The sequence below is a fragment of the Silene latifolia genome, chromosome 3, assembly GCF_048544455.1.
Source record: "Silene latifolia isolate original U9 population chromosome 3, ASM4854445v1, whole genome shotgun sequence".
Lineage (NCBI taxonomy): Eukaryota > Viridiplantae > Streptophyta > Magnoliopsida > Caryophyllales > Caryophyllaceae > Silene > Silene latifolia.
This window is the reverse complement of record NC_133528.1, coordinates 24,419,078-24,437,741: the sequence shown is the minus strand read 5'-3', so window position 1 is coordinate 24,437,741 and position 18,664 is coordinate 24,419,078. Positions and strand designations below refer to the sequence as shown.

The following is an 18,664-nucleotide window of genomic DNA, read 5'->3' as shown; positions in this document are numbered from 1 at the left end:
CACTTTGAAATAGTGAATGTAGTGGTGTTGCCATATAGAGGAAAGAGGGATCTTGAAACCCCACAACTTTTCAGACAATAGTCATTTTCTCAATGTTAAATTTTTTTAATTAAAGTTTTGTATCTTTATAGATCCCTTAATAACAAAGAAACATAACAATTATATTAAATTTGACCTTATATTCTATTGATTCTTGCTATGACAGTATATGAAGAATGAAAGATATATTTAAAACAAGTAAATAATGAAAAATGAAATCGTTAAACGAAAAAAGTAAGTAATTAAGTGTCTTGTGTCTATTATAAGTTTTGTGAAAAATTTTATAATGATTACCCAGTACGTACTTTCTTAGATCCGAAAAGAGATTTACACTTATGCATTTATAAGAGGGCCTAAAATTATAATGTATCGTATATAGAGGCGGTATTTAGCTAATTGTTGTCGTTTACAACTATGGTAGGTACTATACTATACCATTGTCGGCCTTTTATTCATATATATAGTTTGAACAACAGTCCAAGTGTGCGTACAAGTTACAACTTTGCACTTAAGGCATCAGCAAAACAAGCATAACATTGTGATTTATTTTTATACAGATGTTACAATATATAACAAATAAGGAATAAAGCATGAAGTCTGGAGAAAGCTAGATGGGAGTATCTGTGAACTTGTAGGAGGCATAGGATACGGTGCCAAGTTCCCAGCTGCGATGTATGAGCTCTGCCTTGGCCTTTTCTCCGCCTGCACCAGCAGCAACATGTAATGGGTAGAAATGATCAGGTGAAGGGTGAGCCTTTTTCGCATGAGGTGCTTTGTTTTGGAAATCATTTACATCTTGGTACCTATAAGACGAAACTTAAAGGGGATTACGTATCAAAGTCATGACTAAGAGGTACTCTGTATGTAACAGTCTAAGCGAAAAGGTACCTTCCAGTAGTCAGAGCTTCTTCGAGCCACTGATCAAACTCCCGAGCCCATGTAATAATTTCTTTGGAGTTGAAGCGGAGGTCTCTCAAGTTGTGTGTAGCACTCCCAGAACCAATGATCATGACGCCTTCGTCCTTAAGAGGTGCAAGCGCCAGTCCCACATTATAATGGTGTGTACCATCCAAATGTAATTGAATTGAGAGCTGACAAACAGGGATATCAGCCTCGGGGTACATAAGCATCAACGGTACCCACGCACCAGAGTCAAGACTAGGTCTCTTTTCCACGTGCACTCGCTCGAACCCAGAGCCCTTGAGAAGTTCTTGAACTCGCTTTGCCAAATCTGGAGCTCCTGGAGCCGGATACTTAAGCTGTCAACCAATACCAATACTTTTCAGGTTATATGTGATTACTTGTAACCTGTTGGAGTTAAAGAGCTAAAGACCACAACACATCCTAAACCTAAATTACATACCAAACTTTACTTCCCAAATTTGAGGCACACTTTAAATGTTACTCGATCCATCTCAATCATTTATTTACTTTAGAGTAAAATTCACAAAAAAATATATACAAGATAAACAATAATTAATCGGGATTGAGGGAGTAATTTCATAAGTTAACAAATACGAGTACTAAATTCCCAAAATCTCAAAAACCAACTTTTTGCCCATAAAAATAGAAGCAACAATTTGGTGCTTCAAGCTTTTGAAACTTGAAGAAACCCAATTTGATTAAGTTAGTGTTGATGATACCTTAAGACAAATTAATCTCATTTGTTATTTAATTGTGTGCCTCTTAAGTTTAACCATGTAGCATGAAGGTGCAATTGTCAATTCAAGGTTATTAAGAATGTCATCATGAAGATCAAAGATGAAGATAGTCATTAGTGCTAATGTCATGTGTTGTAAGGTGATCGTTTAACACGAATATACGTTTAGGTGCAAAAATAACAGTTGAGTCAACAGTTAATTAAGGCTCGTCTTTGAAAGAAATATTTCGAAAATATTTGAATCTTTGTTAAAATGCTTTCAATGTTCACAAATGTTTTCTGGAAATATTTTGAACTCTTTTAAAGAAAATTAAGTTTTCAATGACTTGCTAAGGAGTTTGCTTGCACAATAAGACACTTACCATAAAAGGGTTGTTTGCTTTTACATTTATGGAAATGTTTATGGTTCCCATAAACACAACCATTTATACATGTTTCTTGTTGAAAAACCCAGCCCATTTTTGTGTGTGTGCACAATCTGATTTCTTGCAATCTTAGGCACCGATTTCTTGAGGAAGAATACTCGGTTTCTTGGTGAAGAATTCGGTTGGCTTTGCATGTTGCCCAAGCAAACTACTTACAATATTTTAATCACTTGTGCTTATGAGTGTAAGTTATTTTAATGTGTAAAGTATACTACTTGAACATTATAAATAGCTTGCTTAATTCATTTTTACAAGTGTGCAACAAACGAGTTTTAAACTGAAAAAGACTTAAGCTTTCAATCGAGTAAATTAAGTTTGTAAAACCGTTTATCATTTCAAAATCTTTGAAGCTTTTGCAAGTTTTTTTATTTATCTTTTGAGTCTTTTACTTGAGTTTGTTATTGCACCTAGTCGTTTTAATCGTGTTCAAGGATCCCGTGTTTTGTACTTAAACTTTATCTCCTCCGTTCAATTGAGTGAACAACATTGAGATAAGTGGTCTTGTAACAAACGGGTAGAACCAAAAAGTCTTAGGATAGAGTTATCCTTAAGCATGAAGTCTTCGAAGCGGAGTAGCTTTTGAGCATGAAGTCTTTCGGCGGAGTAGCCCAAAGCAAAAGTCTTATTGCGGAGTAGCTTTAAGCAAGGAGTCTTTCGGCGGAGTAGCCCAAAGCAAAAGTCTTGGAAGCGGAGTAGCTTTTAAGCATTAGCAATCGGAGTAGGCTGGGGAGTTGTTTTATTATTCGGGGTGGTCTTAGTTTGTATGAGTTTACTTCTGAGATGTTTAATAAAATAGCGCTGGACGTAGGTCGCGGAGTAGTGACCGAACCAGTTTTTAAAAACCTCGTTTGTCGTGTCTATTTCGTTTTATTTCCGCTGCACACTCTACTCAAGTTTTTATCTACAGAATCAACTGATGAGTACACTGTAACTTCTGCTTGCTGAATCGTTGTTGAATACTTCTAAATCTCTAGTTCTAAGTATTGACTTCTCCTTTCATCTAAGCATTGTTTAAAGTGTTTAACAATTTTAAAAGAAGCTTTCATTAAGCTTAAATTTTTAAATAGACACCTAATTCACCCCCTCTCCCTCTTAGGTGCCCTCGTCCGTGACTCTTCAATTGGTATCAGAGCCTTGTGCTCTTGATAACTGGTTAACTACCAGTGAGTTGATCCTATAGTCATGGACGGGAAACATACTAAGTACCCTATCTTCAAAGGGGATAATTACTCCTGGTGGAAGCACGGTATGGAACACTACGTCAAAAGTATGGATTATGAGTGTTGGGTCATTATTAAAAAAGGTCCCCTTGCTATAACGGTTACTGACTCTGATAGGAACAGTGCCGTAAAAAGCGAGGAAAGTTATGTCGAGGCTGACTATCGTAAAGTCGAGAAAAATTCTAAAGCCATGTCCATTCTTCAATATGGCATCGGTGAACAAGATATTAATCGCATCTCCGGATGTACCTCGGCTAAAGAGATTTGGGACACGTTAAATCTTGCTTATGAGGGAACGTCCCAAGTCAAGAAGCATCGTATATTGACCTTCTCATGCAACAATATGAGATGTTCAATATGATGAAAGATGAGTCAATCAATGGTCTTTATTCTAGCTTTTCTAGTATTGTTAATGAACTTAAAGGTCTAGGTAGAGAGTTTGAATCTGAGGATATAGTCCGAAAGATCCTTCGTAGCCTAAGTGACATATGGCAACCGAAGGTGTTGGCTATTGAGGAGGCTAAAGATCTGTCCAAGTTGTCCCTCAATGAGCTAATGGGTTCACTCATGGCACACGAGTTAAGTCTCGCAAAGCGCTCGTGTGAAAGTTCCAAAGCTAGAGGTTTCGCTCTCAAATCAACCTCAAGTGATGAAGAAGAAGATGGAGATGACGAGCAAGCCATGTACTCATGTAACATGGCGGATATGATCAATAGTCACAATCCTAAGAAGTTCAACAATGCTAACAAAAAACGTTTTCAAAAGAAGAGATCTTATTTCACGGTGGCTTGTTTCAAATGCGGTGAGAAAGGTCACCTTATCAAAGATTGCCCCAAGTGGAATGAGTTTAAATCTAGAGAAAAACGAGATTTTGTAAAGAAAGATTTTAAGCATAAAGTCATGTCTGCAATATGGGGTGTATCTGATTCCGATGAGGTTGAAGTCCTTGAGGAAGAATTAGATGCCAAAGTTTGTATGACAACTCGTCTTGATCTTGACGGACCCAAGTCTTCAAAGAAAGAATCCGCACTCTGCCTTATGGCTCATTCCGACGACTCTAGCAATGACTCCGACACCGAGGTAATGAATCTCAAGAACAAGGTGATAACTCTTTCCAAAGAAAAGCTTTGTTGATGTTTGATGATGTAATTGATAAGAGTCTTGCTAAAAATGATAAACTCTACGACTTGCAAACTCAAATTGAGGAAATTGCTGAAGAAAATGTTGGTCTTAGAGAGTGTCTAAACGAGATAAAAGAAAGTAACATCATTCCATCACTCAGAAAAGAAATTAAGAAATTGAGGAAAGAAAACCTTGTTCTCACGAATATTGCTAGCTCGTCAAAATCAACAGTTGCCTCAACTGTTATTTCTGATGTTGAAAAAGAAAACGAGTCTTTAATTATTCAAGTTGATATTTTGATTAAAGAACGAGACTCACTGCTAGCTGACCTTACCTCGTGTCGACATGATAATAAGCAACTTGAAAAAATTGCTATGTTGCTTAGTGATGAATGTAGTCATGCTAAATCCGCTTTCGATAAAGTAGGCAAACTAAATCTTGACCATCTTACTAAAATTGAAACATTGACCAAAGAATTGCATGATGCTAAAGAGTTTTACAGGAAATGGGAAGGTAGGCAAAACATTTTAGACTCCCTCATAAATCAGTCCCAAAAATCTGAAGAGAAAGCTGGACTTGGTTTCAAAAGTAACAGTTCAGTGAACTATAACTTCCAAAACCAGGAACCAAGCAAGACTGATTTTCGAAGGAGAAAATATGCAGGCCTTCCGGAGTATATTGTTTACAACTTTTGTGGTAAGACCGGTCATGTATTTAATGGTTGTCCTAACAGATTAAACGACTTAAATAGGAACATCAAGGTTACTAAAAAGGAGTGGGTTCGCAAAGATTTGATTAACAATGCAACTCACAAAAAGGGGTCCAAATTCGTTTGGATTCCTAAACTAACCTCTTGATTTCTTATAGGCATTAGTGAGAAGCAGCAGCAATTGGTACTTGGACAATGGATGTTCACGTCATATGACGGGAAGTAGAAACCAATTTCTCTCACTAGAAGCCTACAATGGTGGCACCGTGACGTTTGGTGACAATAAGAAAGGTGAAATTATTGCAATTGGAAAGTTTGGTAAGTCATTGTCACAATGTGTCGAGAAAGTGTTGCTTGTCAAAGATTTGAAGCATAATCTCCTTAGCATATCTCAATTGTGTGATAATGGTAATATTGTTGAATTGTGTGCTAGTGAATGTCGTGTCTTAGATGGTAATACAAGGGAAGTTGTTTTAGAAGGAAAACGTGTTAAAGATGTTTACTTGACTAATCTTTTTGCATTGTCTAGTCGTACCATGTCTTGTATGAGTGCTTTGAAAAAGAACGACCCGTGGCTTTGGCATAAGAGATTAGGTCACGTAAATGCTAGAACATTGAACACCCTTAAACGACTTCACTTAGTCGACGACATTCCTAATATGAAATTTGACTTTAATAGCTTGTGTGATGATTGTGCTAAGGGAAAGCAAGTAAGAAGCTCCTTTAAATCCAAAAAGTTCGTTAGTACATCTAAACCTCTTGAGTTACTTCATATTGATTTATGTGGTCCAATGCGTGTTAGAAGTAAAGGAGGTAGTCGTTTCTTATGTGTGATTGTTGACGATTTTTCACGATTTGTTTGGCTTCTCTACTTGAGTTCTAAAGATGAAGTATTTGATGAATTTTTAATTTGGTTGAAAAAGGTCCAAAACAAATTTGATAAAAAGCTCAAATCTTTGAGATCCGACCATGGAACCGAATTTGAAAATTCCTCATTTATTACTTATTGTGATGAGCATGGTATTAGCCATAATTTTTCCGCGCGTGCTACACCTCAACAAAATAGGGTTGTAGAGCGTATGAACCGTACACATGAAAACGTGGCTAGGACTATGCTCATTAGTAGTAAGTTGCCAAAGAATTTTTGGGCCGAAGCCGTCAACACATCATGTCACATTTATAACCGTGTTATGATCCGAAAATGCTTAACAAAACACCTTACGAGTTGCTTAAAGGAAGAAAGCCTAATTTATCCTATTTGAAATGCTTTGGAAGCAAATGTTTTGTTCACAACAATGGAAAGGATAATTTGGGTAAATTCGATGCTTTTAGTGATGAGGCCGTATTTTTCGGTTATTCGGATCGTAGCAAAGCTTATAAAGTGTATAATAAACGAACCATGAAAATGGAAGAAAGTGTGCATGTCATATTTAATGAGTCTAGTCTTTTACATTCTAATACACATGAAGAGGATGATGAAGATGATGAGGACTATGAGCTTGGAATGATCCGACATGACATGGATGATGTACACGAGGAGAACGAACAAGAGGAGCTGAATCAACAGTCGGATCAACTGTTGATTGAAGGAACTAGCCAAGAGACAGGGGGAACAGAACCACTTAAACCACAAAATGAGGCTACGACATCCAGGGGGAATGAGGGTACAGTTGAACAAAACGAACAAACAGAAATAAACCCTCAAACACAAAATGAACCAGAACCAACAGTTGAGCGAACTGTTGAGTCAGAACCCCAAGAAGCCTCACAATCCTTAATCGTACCAAAGAAGTGGAAACACCAAAAATCTCACCCCCTTTCTAACTTGACCAGTGACTTGAATTCGGGAAGGAAAACAAAGATCATCCCTCAATGATTTCTTTGCATCTCATGCGTTCCTCTCACAAATTGAACCGACGAACATCACCATGGGAGTTGAAGATCCGAGTTGGGTGATGGAAATGCAAGAGGAACTTAATCAATTCAAAAGGAATGAGGTAGGCATCTTGTCCCTCGACCTACTGGTTATACCGTGATTGGTACCAAATGGGTCTTTCACAATAAGCTAGATGATTCGGGCAATATCGTAAGGAATAAAGGTAGACTAGTGGTGCAAGGATTTAAACAACAAGAAGGCATTGATTATAATGAAACCTTCGCACAAGTAGCTAGGCTTGAAGCCATATGTATGCTCATAACTTTTGCAACTCACAAAGGCATCAAACTGTTTCAAATGGATTTCAAAATGGCTTTTCTAAATGGTTATTTAGAAGAAGAGGTCTTTGTGGAGCAACCACAGGGTTTTATAAACAATGAATTTCCAAACCATGTTTTTAAATTGGACAAGGCGCTTTATGGTTTAAAACAGGCTCCAAGAGCTTGGTATGATCGCTTGTCAAAATTTCTTTTGGAAAATGGTTTTGTACATGGATCGGTTGATAAGACATTGTTCATAAAGTCACAGTGTGGTGAACTGTTGATTGTACAGATTTATGTCGATGACATAATATTTGGTGCAACGAATGAACTCCTTTATTTGTACTTTTCGGAACTAATGAAATCTGAGTTTGAGATGAGTATTATGGGAGAACTAGGTTTCTTCCTTGGGCTTCAAATCAAGCAAACTCAAGATGGTGTGATGATTCATCAACAAAAGTACATAAAGGAGATGCTATGTAAGTTTGGTATGACTAACTCTAAACCCTTCTCTACACCTATCGTTTCTTCCACAAAGCTTGACATAGATGAGAATGGTAAGAAAGTTGATGAAACTATGTATTGAGGTATGATCGGTTCATTACTTTATTTGACCGCTAGTCGACCGGATATTTTATATAGTGTATGTCTATGTGCTCGTTTCCAAGCTAGTCCTAGAGAATCGCATTTCATTGCCGTAAAACGTATTCTTAGGTATTTAGTTGGAACGTCTAATTTGTATCTTTGGTATCCCTCATATTGTCCTTTTGAGCTTTTAGGATACTCGGATGCAGATTATGCCGGAAGCGTTGTTGATCGAAAGAGTACATCCGGGATGGCTACTTTCTTAGGTCTGTGTTTGATCTCATGGGCGTCTAAGAAACAAAACACCGTTGCTCTTTCCACCGCTGAAAGCGAGTACGTAAGTGCCGCATTGTGTTGCGCGCAAGTTCTTTGGGTTCGACAACAACTAAGGGACTATGGTATTATCTTTGATTCAACTCCTATTTTTTGTGATAATACTAGTGTCATTAACATTTCAAAGAACCCTATACAATACTCAAGGGCTAAGCATATTGACATAAGACATCATTTTTTACGTGATCATGTAGAAAAAGGTCAAATTCGTCTTAAATTTTGTAGAACGGAAGATCAAATAGCCGACATTTTCACAAAATCGCTTGAAAGAGAACAATTCGTAAAACTTCGGTTGAAAATTGGTTTGTTGGATTCCGCGTAAAAATTTTATGACGACTTGCCCTCAATGATTGACTAGAGTAGATGTTACATTTGTTTTTATAAGTGATTATGTGTTATTTTTACTCAATGAATTAAATGATTAATTTGCATGTAACTCCAATGGGTAAAGTAATTATTCACATGGAGCCACTAAACCATCATCTAGCCATCATATCTCACTTTCCCCATTACCCATATCCTTAGCCGCCTAAACCCACACCTAGCCGGCTACACCCACCTTCCTCTCAACCAATCAAAATAAAAAAGCCTAAAACACTATTCACCCACCTCATTTACTACATGTATAATTTTCAACTCTTAAATCATGTCATCCTTACTCAATTTCAAAATATTCAAAAAATTACATCTTCCCCAAATATTCTCCAAAACCGTCCTACACATCTCTCTACCAACTGTCACTTTTACTTTCACTATAAGAATTATGCCTCCAAAATCAACTAAGCGGAAAACATTGAAGGAAATCCGAGACTCCTACAAGCCGAAAACTACCTCGGTTGAACCACAAATCGAAAGTCTTGGATCAAAAACTGCCCAAAATCAAAAACCACCAAAGAAACCTAGAGTTTTTGTGCCAAATACCCCAATGACAAGGAAGAAATCAGTTGCTAATCGTCCTAAAACAGCTGCCGAGGCTAGGAGATTCTCAAGTCGGGTGTTCAATCAAAAATTCGATTTGAATATGCCGCATGCAACTGAAACCGAGGGTGAAGAAGGAAGCACACGGGTTGTTGGTGATGTTGATGATGATGGAAATCCAATCATTCAAGAAGTTGAGGAAGTTGATGTTGGTGTTGGTAAGGAAAGTGAAAAAGATGAGGAGATTGTTGATGAGGATGTCGAGAAGGAAGGAGAGAAAAACAGTGAGGAAAAGAAAGATGTTGAAAGTGAAGAGGAGAATGAAGAAAACAATGAGAATGAAAAAGAAAAGATTGTGGAAAAATCAATTGAAAAAAGTGAGGAAAAAGAAAAGAGTGTTGAGAAAGTTGTTGAGGAATCCGGTGAGAAGGGCAATGGGAAATCGAAACCGAAATCAAAATCGAAATCGAAGGGAAGTGTTGGTAGTGATGTGATGTTGAAGGATATGGTTGGTAATAAAAGGCCAAAAAGGAGAGGCAAACCCGTGAGTGAGGCAACGGTTGTGGAAACGGAAATTGACACGGAGAAATTGAATGCCGTCTTCAATGATGACGAGTTGTTCAAGGAGGAAACCGTTCCCAAACCGAAAGGCAAAGCAAAGAAGGTGTCCACTCGGTTGACCTCAAGGAAAAGAAAAGTGGAGGAAATGGCAAAGGAAGTTGATGATGAATCGAATAGTGTTATGATTGCTATTGAGCAACCTCTTGATGAGAACAAGTCCAAGGCACTCGAGATTCTTCATGGTTATCATTTTCCTAAGGTGATTTTTGATTGTTGCAAGCATGTCATCCAAGGGAACTTTAAATCGGACCGTCGCTATGAACTCGAATGGTATGATTCGTCCCCCGCTTTTACATTCTTTAAAGATGCAATTCATGCACAAAAGTGGGAGAGTCTTCTTAATCTCTATAACCGAGTTTATTTAGCGAAGATTGTTCAATTTTATACTACGGTCAAATTCGATGTCCAATCGGGTAGTCTTACCGCCGTTATCAATAACAAACCCTTGTGTCTCAATGTCGAAATTGTCGGGAAATTAACAACCAAGTTGTCCTCATTTCCTAAGGGTGGTTGGCCGACTATTGATGGTATAAGTTCTTTGACCATCACAAAGTTTCTAAGTCCCAAAACTACGTCCCCTATCACACTAAAACCGAGAGAAATCAAAATTAACCACCGGTTCTTTTTCAATTTCATTTTTAGAACCTTGATCCCATGTAATGAGAGCCGTGGTGTGTGTGGTGTGCTAGAGATGTGGTTGATCTATTATCTTGCTAAGCATCTACAAATTAACCTACCCGCTTTGATGTTCTTTCACATTGATCATCTTGCTAAGATTGTTGAAAAGCGTAAGGTTGATAGTTCCACCGTGTTAGCATATGGGATGTGGTTATCGGTCATTTTTGAGAAAATGGATATTGTGGACTCTAGTAGTTTCGGTGTGGATCACATGTGTGACACTATGACCTTGGGAGTTTTATCACAAATGTACTTGAAAATTGATGGTGATAAACTTGCTCGTATTTGGTCGGGTATGAAGGCCGCGGATGTCTCCTCCTCCTCTATGCAATCGTCTTATATGACACGTCTCACTAAGGATGTTAAAGCCTTGTTGGATCTCCAACATGCTCAAATGAGTGAGATTGCGGGTCTTCGTTTGGAAGTGTCGGGTTTGCGTAAGGAACTCAAGGAGGTTAAGGGTCAAAATGAAGAACTCTTGGAGATGGTTTACGGGTTGGTTGGAGAAGAGGAAACCGATGAAGTTGATGATTGATCTCTTGATCTATGCCGTGCCTAGCCTATGCCGTATGTCGTACCAAGCCCTTTGCCATAACCAAGCCTAATGCCTAATCAAAACAAAAGCCTTCTAATCCCTTTTTACCTTGGCTTTATGTTTGTGATAATTTACTAATCATTGGTTATGTTGTTAGTTGTCGAACAATTTGTTTTGTATAACTCTAATCCTTATTTAAACTTGTGTTCTTCCTACTTGATGATGTCAAGAGAGGGAAGTTGTTTAAAATTGCAGGTGGTGATTCAATGACTCATAGGCTTGCGTACACTGTATCTATGTTTACTTGGCGATTTAATGTTCTACCCAGGCTAACGAAAAATTGACTAATTTTCAATGACCATGTATTTATGCATCTTATTTTGATCATATTTTGACTTGTTAACCTTGACCCTGGATTAAGGGGGAATTGCACACTGAATTTTATTTGTCTTGCCATCATCAAAGGGAAAAATTGAAGAAACCCAATTTGATTAAGTTAGTGTTGATGATGCTTTAAGACAAATTAAACTCATTTGTTATTTAATTGTGTGCCTCTTAAGTTTAACCATGTAGCATGAAGCTGCAATTGTCAATTCAAGGTTATCAAGAATGTCATCATGAAGATCAAAGATGAAGATAGTCATTAGTGCTAATGTCATGTGTTGTAAGGTGATCGTTTAACACGAATTTACGTTTAGGTGCAAAAACAACAGTTGAGTCAACAGTTAATTAAGGCTCGTCTTTGAAAGAAATATTTCGAAAATATTTGAATCTTTGTTAAAATGCTTTCAATGTTCACAAATGTTTTCTGGAAATATTTTGAACTCTTTTAAAAAAAATTAAGCTTTCAATGACTTGCTAAGGAGTTTGCTTGCACAATAAGACACTTACCATAAAAGGGCTGTTGGCTTTTACATTTATGGAAATGTTTATGGTTCCCATAAACACAACCATTTATGCATGTTTCTTGTTGAAAAACCCAGCCCATTTTTGTGTGTGTGTACAATCTGATTTCTTGCAATCTTGGACATCGATTTCTTGAGGAAGAATACTCGGTTTATTGGTGAAGAATTCAATTGGCTTTGCATGTTGCCCAAGCAAACTACTTACAATATTTTAATCACTTGTGCTTATGAGTGTAAGATATTTTAATGTGTAAAGTATACTACTTGAACATTATAAATAGCTTGCTTAATTCATTTTTACAAGTGTGCAACAAACGAGTTTTAAACTGAAAAAGACTTAAGCTTTCAATCGAGTAAATTAACTTTGCAAAACCGTTTATCATTTCAAAATCTTTGAATCTTTTGCAAGTTTTTTTATTTATCTTTTGAGTCCTTTACTTGAGTTTGTTGTTGCACCTAGTCGTTTTAACCGTGTTCAAGGATCCCGTGTTTTGTACTTAAACTTTATCTCCTCCGTTCAATTGAGTGAACAACATTGAGATAAGTGGTCTTGTAACAAACGGGTAGAACCAAAAAGTCTTAGGATAGAGTTATCCTTAAGCATGAAGTCTTTGAAGCGGAGTAGCTTTTGAGCATGAAGTCTTTCGGCGGAGTAGCCCAAAGCAAAAGTCTTATTGTGGAGTGGCTTTAAGTAAGGAGTCTTTCGGCGGAGTAGCCCAAAGCAAAAGTCTTGGAAGCGGAGTAGCTTTTAAGCATTAGCAACCGGAGTAGGTTGGGGAGTTGTTTTATTATTCGGGGTGGTCTTAGTTTGTATGAGTTTACTTCTGAGACGTTTAATAAAATAGCGCTGGACGTAGGTCGCGGAGTAGTGACCGAACCAGTTTTTAAAAATATCGTTTGTCGTGTCTATTTCGTTTTATTTCCGATGCACACTCTACTCACGTTTTTATCTACCGAATCAACTGTTGAGTACACTGTAACTTCTGCTTGCTGAATCGTTGTTGAATACTTCTAAATCTCTAGTTCTAAGTATCGACTTCTACTTTCATCTAAGCATTGTTTAAAGTGTTTAAGAGTTTTAAAAGAAGCTTTCATTAAGCTTAAATTTTTAAATAGACACCTAATTCACCCCCCCCCCCCCCCTCTTAGGTGCCCTCGTCCGTGACTCTTCAAAACTAATTTTTAAAAATTAAGCTTAAGAAATAGAAACTCATTTTTAACCAATCCCCCTACTACTAAGAGAATAAAAATTATTTTAGATTTCCCTCCAAAAAGCATCTAGCTAAATTAGGTAATAAATAAAATTTTCTTTTATTACATTATTATCTTTTCAATGAATATATTCCTATGAATAAACTCTCATTTTTTAAATAAATTCATAATTATGATTTTTTCTTTAAAATAAAATAAAATTTATATTAAACTATAAAGTATAAGTTGTTAAATTTTTCTGTAATGTAATAATTATTACTGTAGAGAATAACTTGACACATTCTTACTATTGGCTTCGTGACAAAAAACATTCACTAAAAAAAATTCACAACTTAAATAAATTTTTTTATTAGTTTCCCATTTCAATTTTTTGTTTCATATCCAAATACAGTGGAGTGAACTGATAAATATTAATGAGATGCAAATTTAAAAAATATAAATCCTCCTATATATTAAGAGAATGCAACTTCTCTAAAGTTTTCCTCCAAAGAGCTCAAACTTATATATAGAAATAAATTATATTTTCATTTATTAAGCTAATTTTCCATTTAAAATAATGTATACATAACAACTGTATTCCTATTATTAACTTCGTGACGAAAAAATAGTTTTTTTTTTAAATAATTTGATGTAGTTAAAATATTTTCATAAAAAACACAATTCATGGAATTATTCAATTCTTTTGATTTATTTTAGTATTAGTTATTTTTTATAAAAATTCGTGCGATATTTATCTAAAATCTATAAATAATGCACTAAAAATGAAAATGCCTATATTTACCGCGCATTTGCGCGAGATCTAAACTAGTTAGGCCAAATATGCTATACCTGTTGACAGTTGACACTGATCAATGGTTGAACACAATCTTTTTCTTAAGATGGAAATATCTGTTTTGTATTTAAAACGGGGTCAAGTATTATTAGCCACTTGTATAAATTAAAGACAAACGAATAATAACCGGGGAATAACAAAACAATCTAGGGGTGATAATGAGCAGTTCGAGCTCGAGCTCGGCTCGATAATTTAACGTGTCAAGCCGAGCTAACGGTGGCGTGGCTCAAAAAGTTCGTGAGTGGCTAGAACTTATGTGAATAAATAATATCTTAGTCATATTCTTTAAAAAATATTTATCATGATTATATTTTTGTATAAACATATTAAATATTCTCATTAATTTCTCCAATATTTTTATATCTAACCTTCGAATTTTCTTATTCAAAATATCTAGAGGAAAAAATGATAATTTAACAATATACATAGGCTCGAATTGAGCTCGAGTACAGTTGTTAAATCTCGCGAGCTTGGTAATGAGCTCAATTTTTTCAAGCTCGGGTGAACTCGAGATCGGCTCGAGCTCGAATTTTGTTTTATGAGCTTTGTTTTATGAGCACAAGCTGAGCAAGACCAAGCTCGTGTTCGTCTTGTTATCACCCCTACTCCCATCTATCTAAATAGTTTAGTACTTATCCCGTTTTAGCTATAAAACCGTACTAAGGAGACAAACTGTAGATTTAATATCCTAATAGGTACACATGCTCACATGAAATACCACCAACAATTATATGAAACGACTCAACGACCTGTCGACCTCCAATAACAAAAACCATAAGATTGAATCAACTTGAAGTTTCCCAACTTGAATAATTGTAAAAATAACTACCTTTCTTCTAATTATTTGTTTACCTTAATTAAAATACTTTCAGGAAAAATACTCGAGGAAACAAATGAATGGAAAGCAAGTATTACCTTATACATAGAAGCAGGAAAGCCGTAGAAATCATGACTGGTATCTAAAATTCCATCAACCGAGCTAACGGTGGGTTCATCAGTTTGCCAATGACCAGAAATGACGAGAATTGCTTTGGGGATTTGCCCATAATCTTGCTTTTTCCAACCTTTTAAGAAATCCCTCGCCGGGTTCGAGTCGTCGATTGAAAGCGAGGGCGACCCGTGTGATATGAAGAACGTGTTGTTTATCTTCATGGCGCCGAGGGAGATTATTGAGAGGAAGATGAATGAGGAGAGCAAGAGTATATATAGGATTTTTATTGATTTTAGGTGGCAACTGTTTTGGTTGCTAATTGTTATTTTGGTTAAATACGTCGGCATAGTTGGAAAAAAGGGGTTGTGATGTGACAACTAGAGATGTCATGGCGGGTATGAGTGATACCGCACCGTAACCGTTCAAATTGGGGTGGGTGCGATGGCTACGGTCTAGATTTTCACATGTTGGGGTGGTTACGGGTATGTGTCTAAGTATTGCTTGGTGGATACGGTGCAGGGGAGACTACATCCACCACCGTCTCACCCCAACGACATCCCTAATGACGACTTGTGAGTTTACGACGTGTGATCTTAGTATTGTACCTGCACTTGGCTCACTTTTGTCAAACCTTTACTACATATAATCATTACGCCGTTGTATGATTTGTATCGGTGTTGATTGTGGATTTGTGGAGTATGTGTTGCTTAAAACCGTCTTAACTTAAGACATCTCATAAACTCCTTTTATTTCGCCCACTTATCACATTAGGTTAAAGGAAAGTCAATTCCATACTCTTGTCTCCACCAACTAGGCAGAGCAAAGATCGAATTTTCGATCCAAAGTCTTAGTTCGGATCGGATATCTATATTAGAAATTCTTGAAATCAGATATTCATATCCAAATCAAATGTTTCAGATATGCAAAATAATCGGATCAATGTGAATATCCATACTTTGGAATTTAATTTAAAGGTTGGGGTGATCTTTTGAGTTACAACAATAATAAGATACAAATATTAATCACGTAAATATGATTAGACATAGGATATAAACATTAAAGTCCTATCACATTTTTTTCCATTATAATTATAACTAAGTTAATTACTCGTTGTAACGTACGGGCTTTCGATAAAATGTATGAATTGATAATTGCGGAAGCTAATTGTGAACGAAGGATCATAATCTGCACGATTGATACCATGAAAAGCTTGACCTATGTGATAACCTCTATTGATGAGCTTGAGAGCTTCATAAAAGAATGAAGAACATAGGTAAATAAATGCACCTGTTATTAGAAGATATTTTGTGAGTTTGATTACAATGTGATAACTACCACGAATCCTAACTAACTAAATTGACATGTCAGCAATCCCTATAGTCACTTGTGATTAGTTGCTAGAGTGTCTTCATCATTTCCACACAATCCATGAACACAAGAACACGAACAAAAGGAGATAATGATCAAAGTAAATTAATAGTCCAATACGTGCATTCATGAATGGATTTTGCAACACCACAATCCCTCGACTTTTGATTGACAATCAACTTAGCTACCTTTATTTTTGGCTTTTTTTTCTGTAGAAGAGTAAAGTTATTATTCTAAAGATCTCGCCGGTGAGCGTCATAATTTTTCGCCCACCGGCAATAAAGCGGAAGCAATTTATGTAGAGTCCTCAAGAAAGAGACTTTAATACATGACAAATTAACCATTTCAACCAAAACCTTAAAGTTAAGATTGAGGCTCAACTATTATATTTATATCCTATTAAGCTCCTTACCTCGAATGAAGTCTGGAGAAAGCTAAATGATGGTATCTGTGAACTTGTAGGAGGCATAGGATACGGTGCCAAGGCCCCAGCTGCGATGTATGAGCTTCGCTTTGGCCTTTTCTCCGGCAAAACCAATGGCTACATTTAATGGGTAGAAATGATCAGGGGAAGGGTGAGCCTTTTCCGCTTGAGGTGCTTTCTTTTGGAAATCATTCACATCTTGGTACCTATAAGACAAAACTTGAAGTAAATTACGTATCAAAGTCATGAGATACAAGTGACTAAGAATTACAATAGTCTAAGCGAAAAGGTACCTTCCAGTAGTCAGAGCTTGTTCAAGCCAACGATCAAACTCGCGTGCCCATGGGACAACTTCTTTAGCATTGAAGCGAAGGTCTCTCAAGTTGTGTGTAGCATTCCCGGAACCAATGATCAGGACACCTTCGTCCTTAAGAGGTGCAAGCGCCCGTCCCACATTATAGTGGTGTGTGCCATCCAAATGTGATTGAACCGAGAGTTGACAAACAGGGATATCTGCCTCGGGGTACATGAGCATCAATGGCATCCACGCACCATGGTCAAGACCACGTTTGTTGTCCATGTGCACTCGCTCGAACCCAGACCCCTTGAGAAGTTCTTGAACTCGCTTTGCCAAATCTGGAGCTCCTGGAGCCGGATACTTGAGCTGTGAACCAATACCGATAACTCAGGTTTATTATGATATACGGAGTAATTTCTTGAAGAAAATGAGTTAGCGCCACCCGATGTCACCCAATCTCGGAGCCATTATCCTAATTATACTAGACTTCAATGCAACAAAAAATTCATACTAAAATACCAATAATTCAGGTTAAATGTGATTAACTGTAAGCTCTTGGAGTTTAGTACAACAACACATCCTAAACCTAAATCAATGGAATGCAAGTATTACCTTATACATAGAAGCAGGAAAACCGTAGAAATCATGAATGGTATCGAAAATTCCATCAACCGCGCTAACGGTGGGTTCAGCAGTTTCCCAATGACCAGAAATGACGAGAATTGCTCTGGGAATTTGCCCATAATCCTGCTTTTTCCAACCTTTTAAGAAATCCCTTGCCGGGATCGAGTCGTCGATGGAAAGCCTGGGCGACCCGTGTGATATGAAGAACGTGTTGTTTATCTTCATGGCGTCGAGGGAGATTTTTGAGAAGAAGATGAATGAGGAGAGCAAGACTGCAAGAGTATATATAGGATTTTATTGCCCAGAACAGTTTTGGTTGCTGTTGGGTTATTTCGGTTAAATACGTCGGAATAGTAGGAAAAAAGGGGTTGTGGTGTGACGAGTACCAGGGATGTCAATGTGGCGGGTAGGCCATGTTGTTTCCGGCTTAATTTTCTCTCATTTCAGTTTGGCTCAGCTCTATTTAGTCAGTTTGGTTTAGTTTCAATCAGTTCTGTTTATTTCATTTCTTCACAATTTTAACTCTTACTTCAGCTCCATTTATTTCATCTCAACTTCATTCAGTTTAGTTCAATTCAGCTCAGCTCAGCTCATCTCCATTCAATTCAGCTCGTTTTAGCCGAAAAGAACGTAGCTTAAGTGGTGTCGGAAAATATAGGGGGAAAGTAGCAATTTGCTCCCAAATGGAGGTAGGTGCAATTTAGTCCCATTTTAAAATAATTTACCCTCAAACGTTTGAGACTATGTGCACATTGACCCTATTTTAAAATTCCGACAATTTTACACCTATCACCATCCACCCAGGCCCGGTCCTAGAAGTGGCTTTAGGGGCATTTGCCTAGGGCCCAAAGTTAAAAAGGGCCCAATCTATTAGGTTCTAATATAGTAATTGTAAAAAAAAAAAATTATTTTATGAAACCTAAGCAAAAGCATTGACTCCTTACTTTCCTAATTCCAACCTTCTATTACCCTATTTTCTCTCTGACTCTTATTCTTCTTCTCTGACAAAAATCCATTAATCAATTTCCA

At 36.9% G+C, this 18,664-nt stretch overlaps 2 protein-coding genes across 2 annotated transcripts; both read right to left on the bottom strand.

Annotated features, from left to right (window-relative positions):
• Positions 1–426: 426 nt before the first annotated feature.
• Positions 427–15,191, bottom strand: LOC141647410 (4,5-DOPA dioxygenase extradiol-like). Its single transcript, XM_074455562.1, has 3 exons — positions 14,906–15,191; positions 928–1,298; positions 427–842 (listed from the first exon to the last, which is right to left on the bottom strand). Exons 1-3 carry the CDS (start codon positions 15,140–15,142, stop codon positions 647–649), a joined length of 804 nt encoding a protein of 267 aa, XP_074311663.1. The 5' UTR covers positions 15,143–15,191; the 3' UTR covers positions 427–646.
• A 1,025-nt stretch (positions 15,192–16,216) lies between these two features.
• Positions 16,217–17,884, bottom strand: LOC141647411 (4,5-DOPA dioxygenase extradiol-like). The gene is made up of 3 exons (XM_074455564.1): positions 17,624–17,884; positions 17,007–17,377; positions 16,217–16,919 (listed from the first exon to the last, which is right to left on the bottom strand). Exons 1-3 carry the CDS (start codon positions 17,858–17,860, stop codon positions 16,724–16,726), a joined length of 804 nt encoding a protein of 267 aa, XP_074311665.1. The 5' UTR covers positions 17,861–17,884; the 3' UTR covers positions 16,217–16,723.
• Between the last annotated feature and the right edge of the window lie 780 nt (positions 17,885–18,664).

Bases quoted from the DNA above. Each gene is read 5' to 3' on its own strand.
- LOC141647410 (XM_074455562.1), bottom strand. From the start codon at position 15,142: ATGAAGATAAACAACACGTTCTTCATATCACACGGGTCGCCCTCGCTT. The intron at 1,299-14,905 runs GTAATACTTGCT...ATTGGTTGACAG, and splicing joins TTCCTGCTTCTATGTATAAG to CTTAAGTATCCGGCTCCAGG. The intron at 843-927 runs GTACCTTTTCGC...TTCGTCTTATAG, and splicing joins GAAGCTCTGACTACTGGAAG to GTACCAAGATGTAAATGATT.
- LOC141647411 (XM_074455564.1), bottom strand. From the start codon at position 17,860: ATGAAGATAAACAACACGTTCTTCATATCACACGGGTCGCCCAGGCTT. The intron at 17,378-17,623 runs GTAATACTTGCA...ATTGGTTCACAG, and splicing joins TTCCTGCTTCTATGTATAAG to CTCAAGTATCCGGCTCCAGG. The intron at 16,920-17,006 runs GTACCTTTTCGC...TTTGTCTTATAG, and splicing joins CAAGCTCTGACTACTGGAAG to GTACCAAGATGTGAATGATT.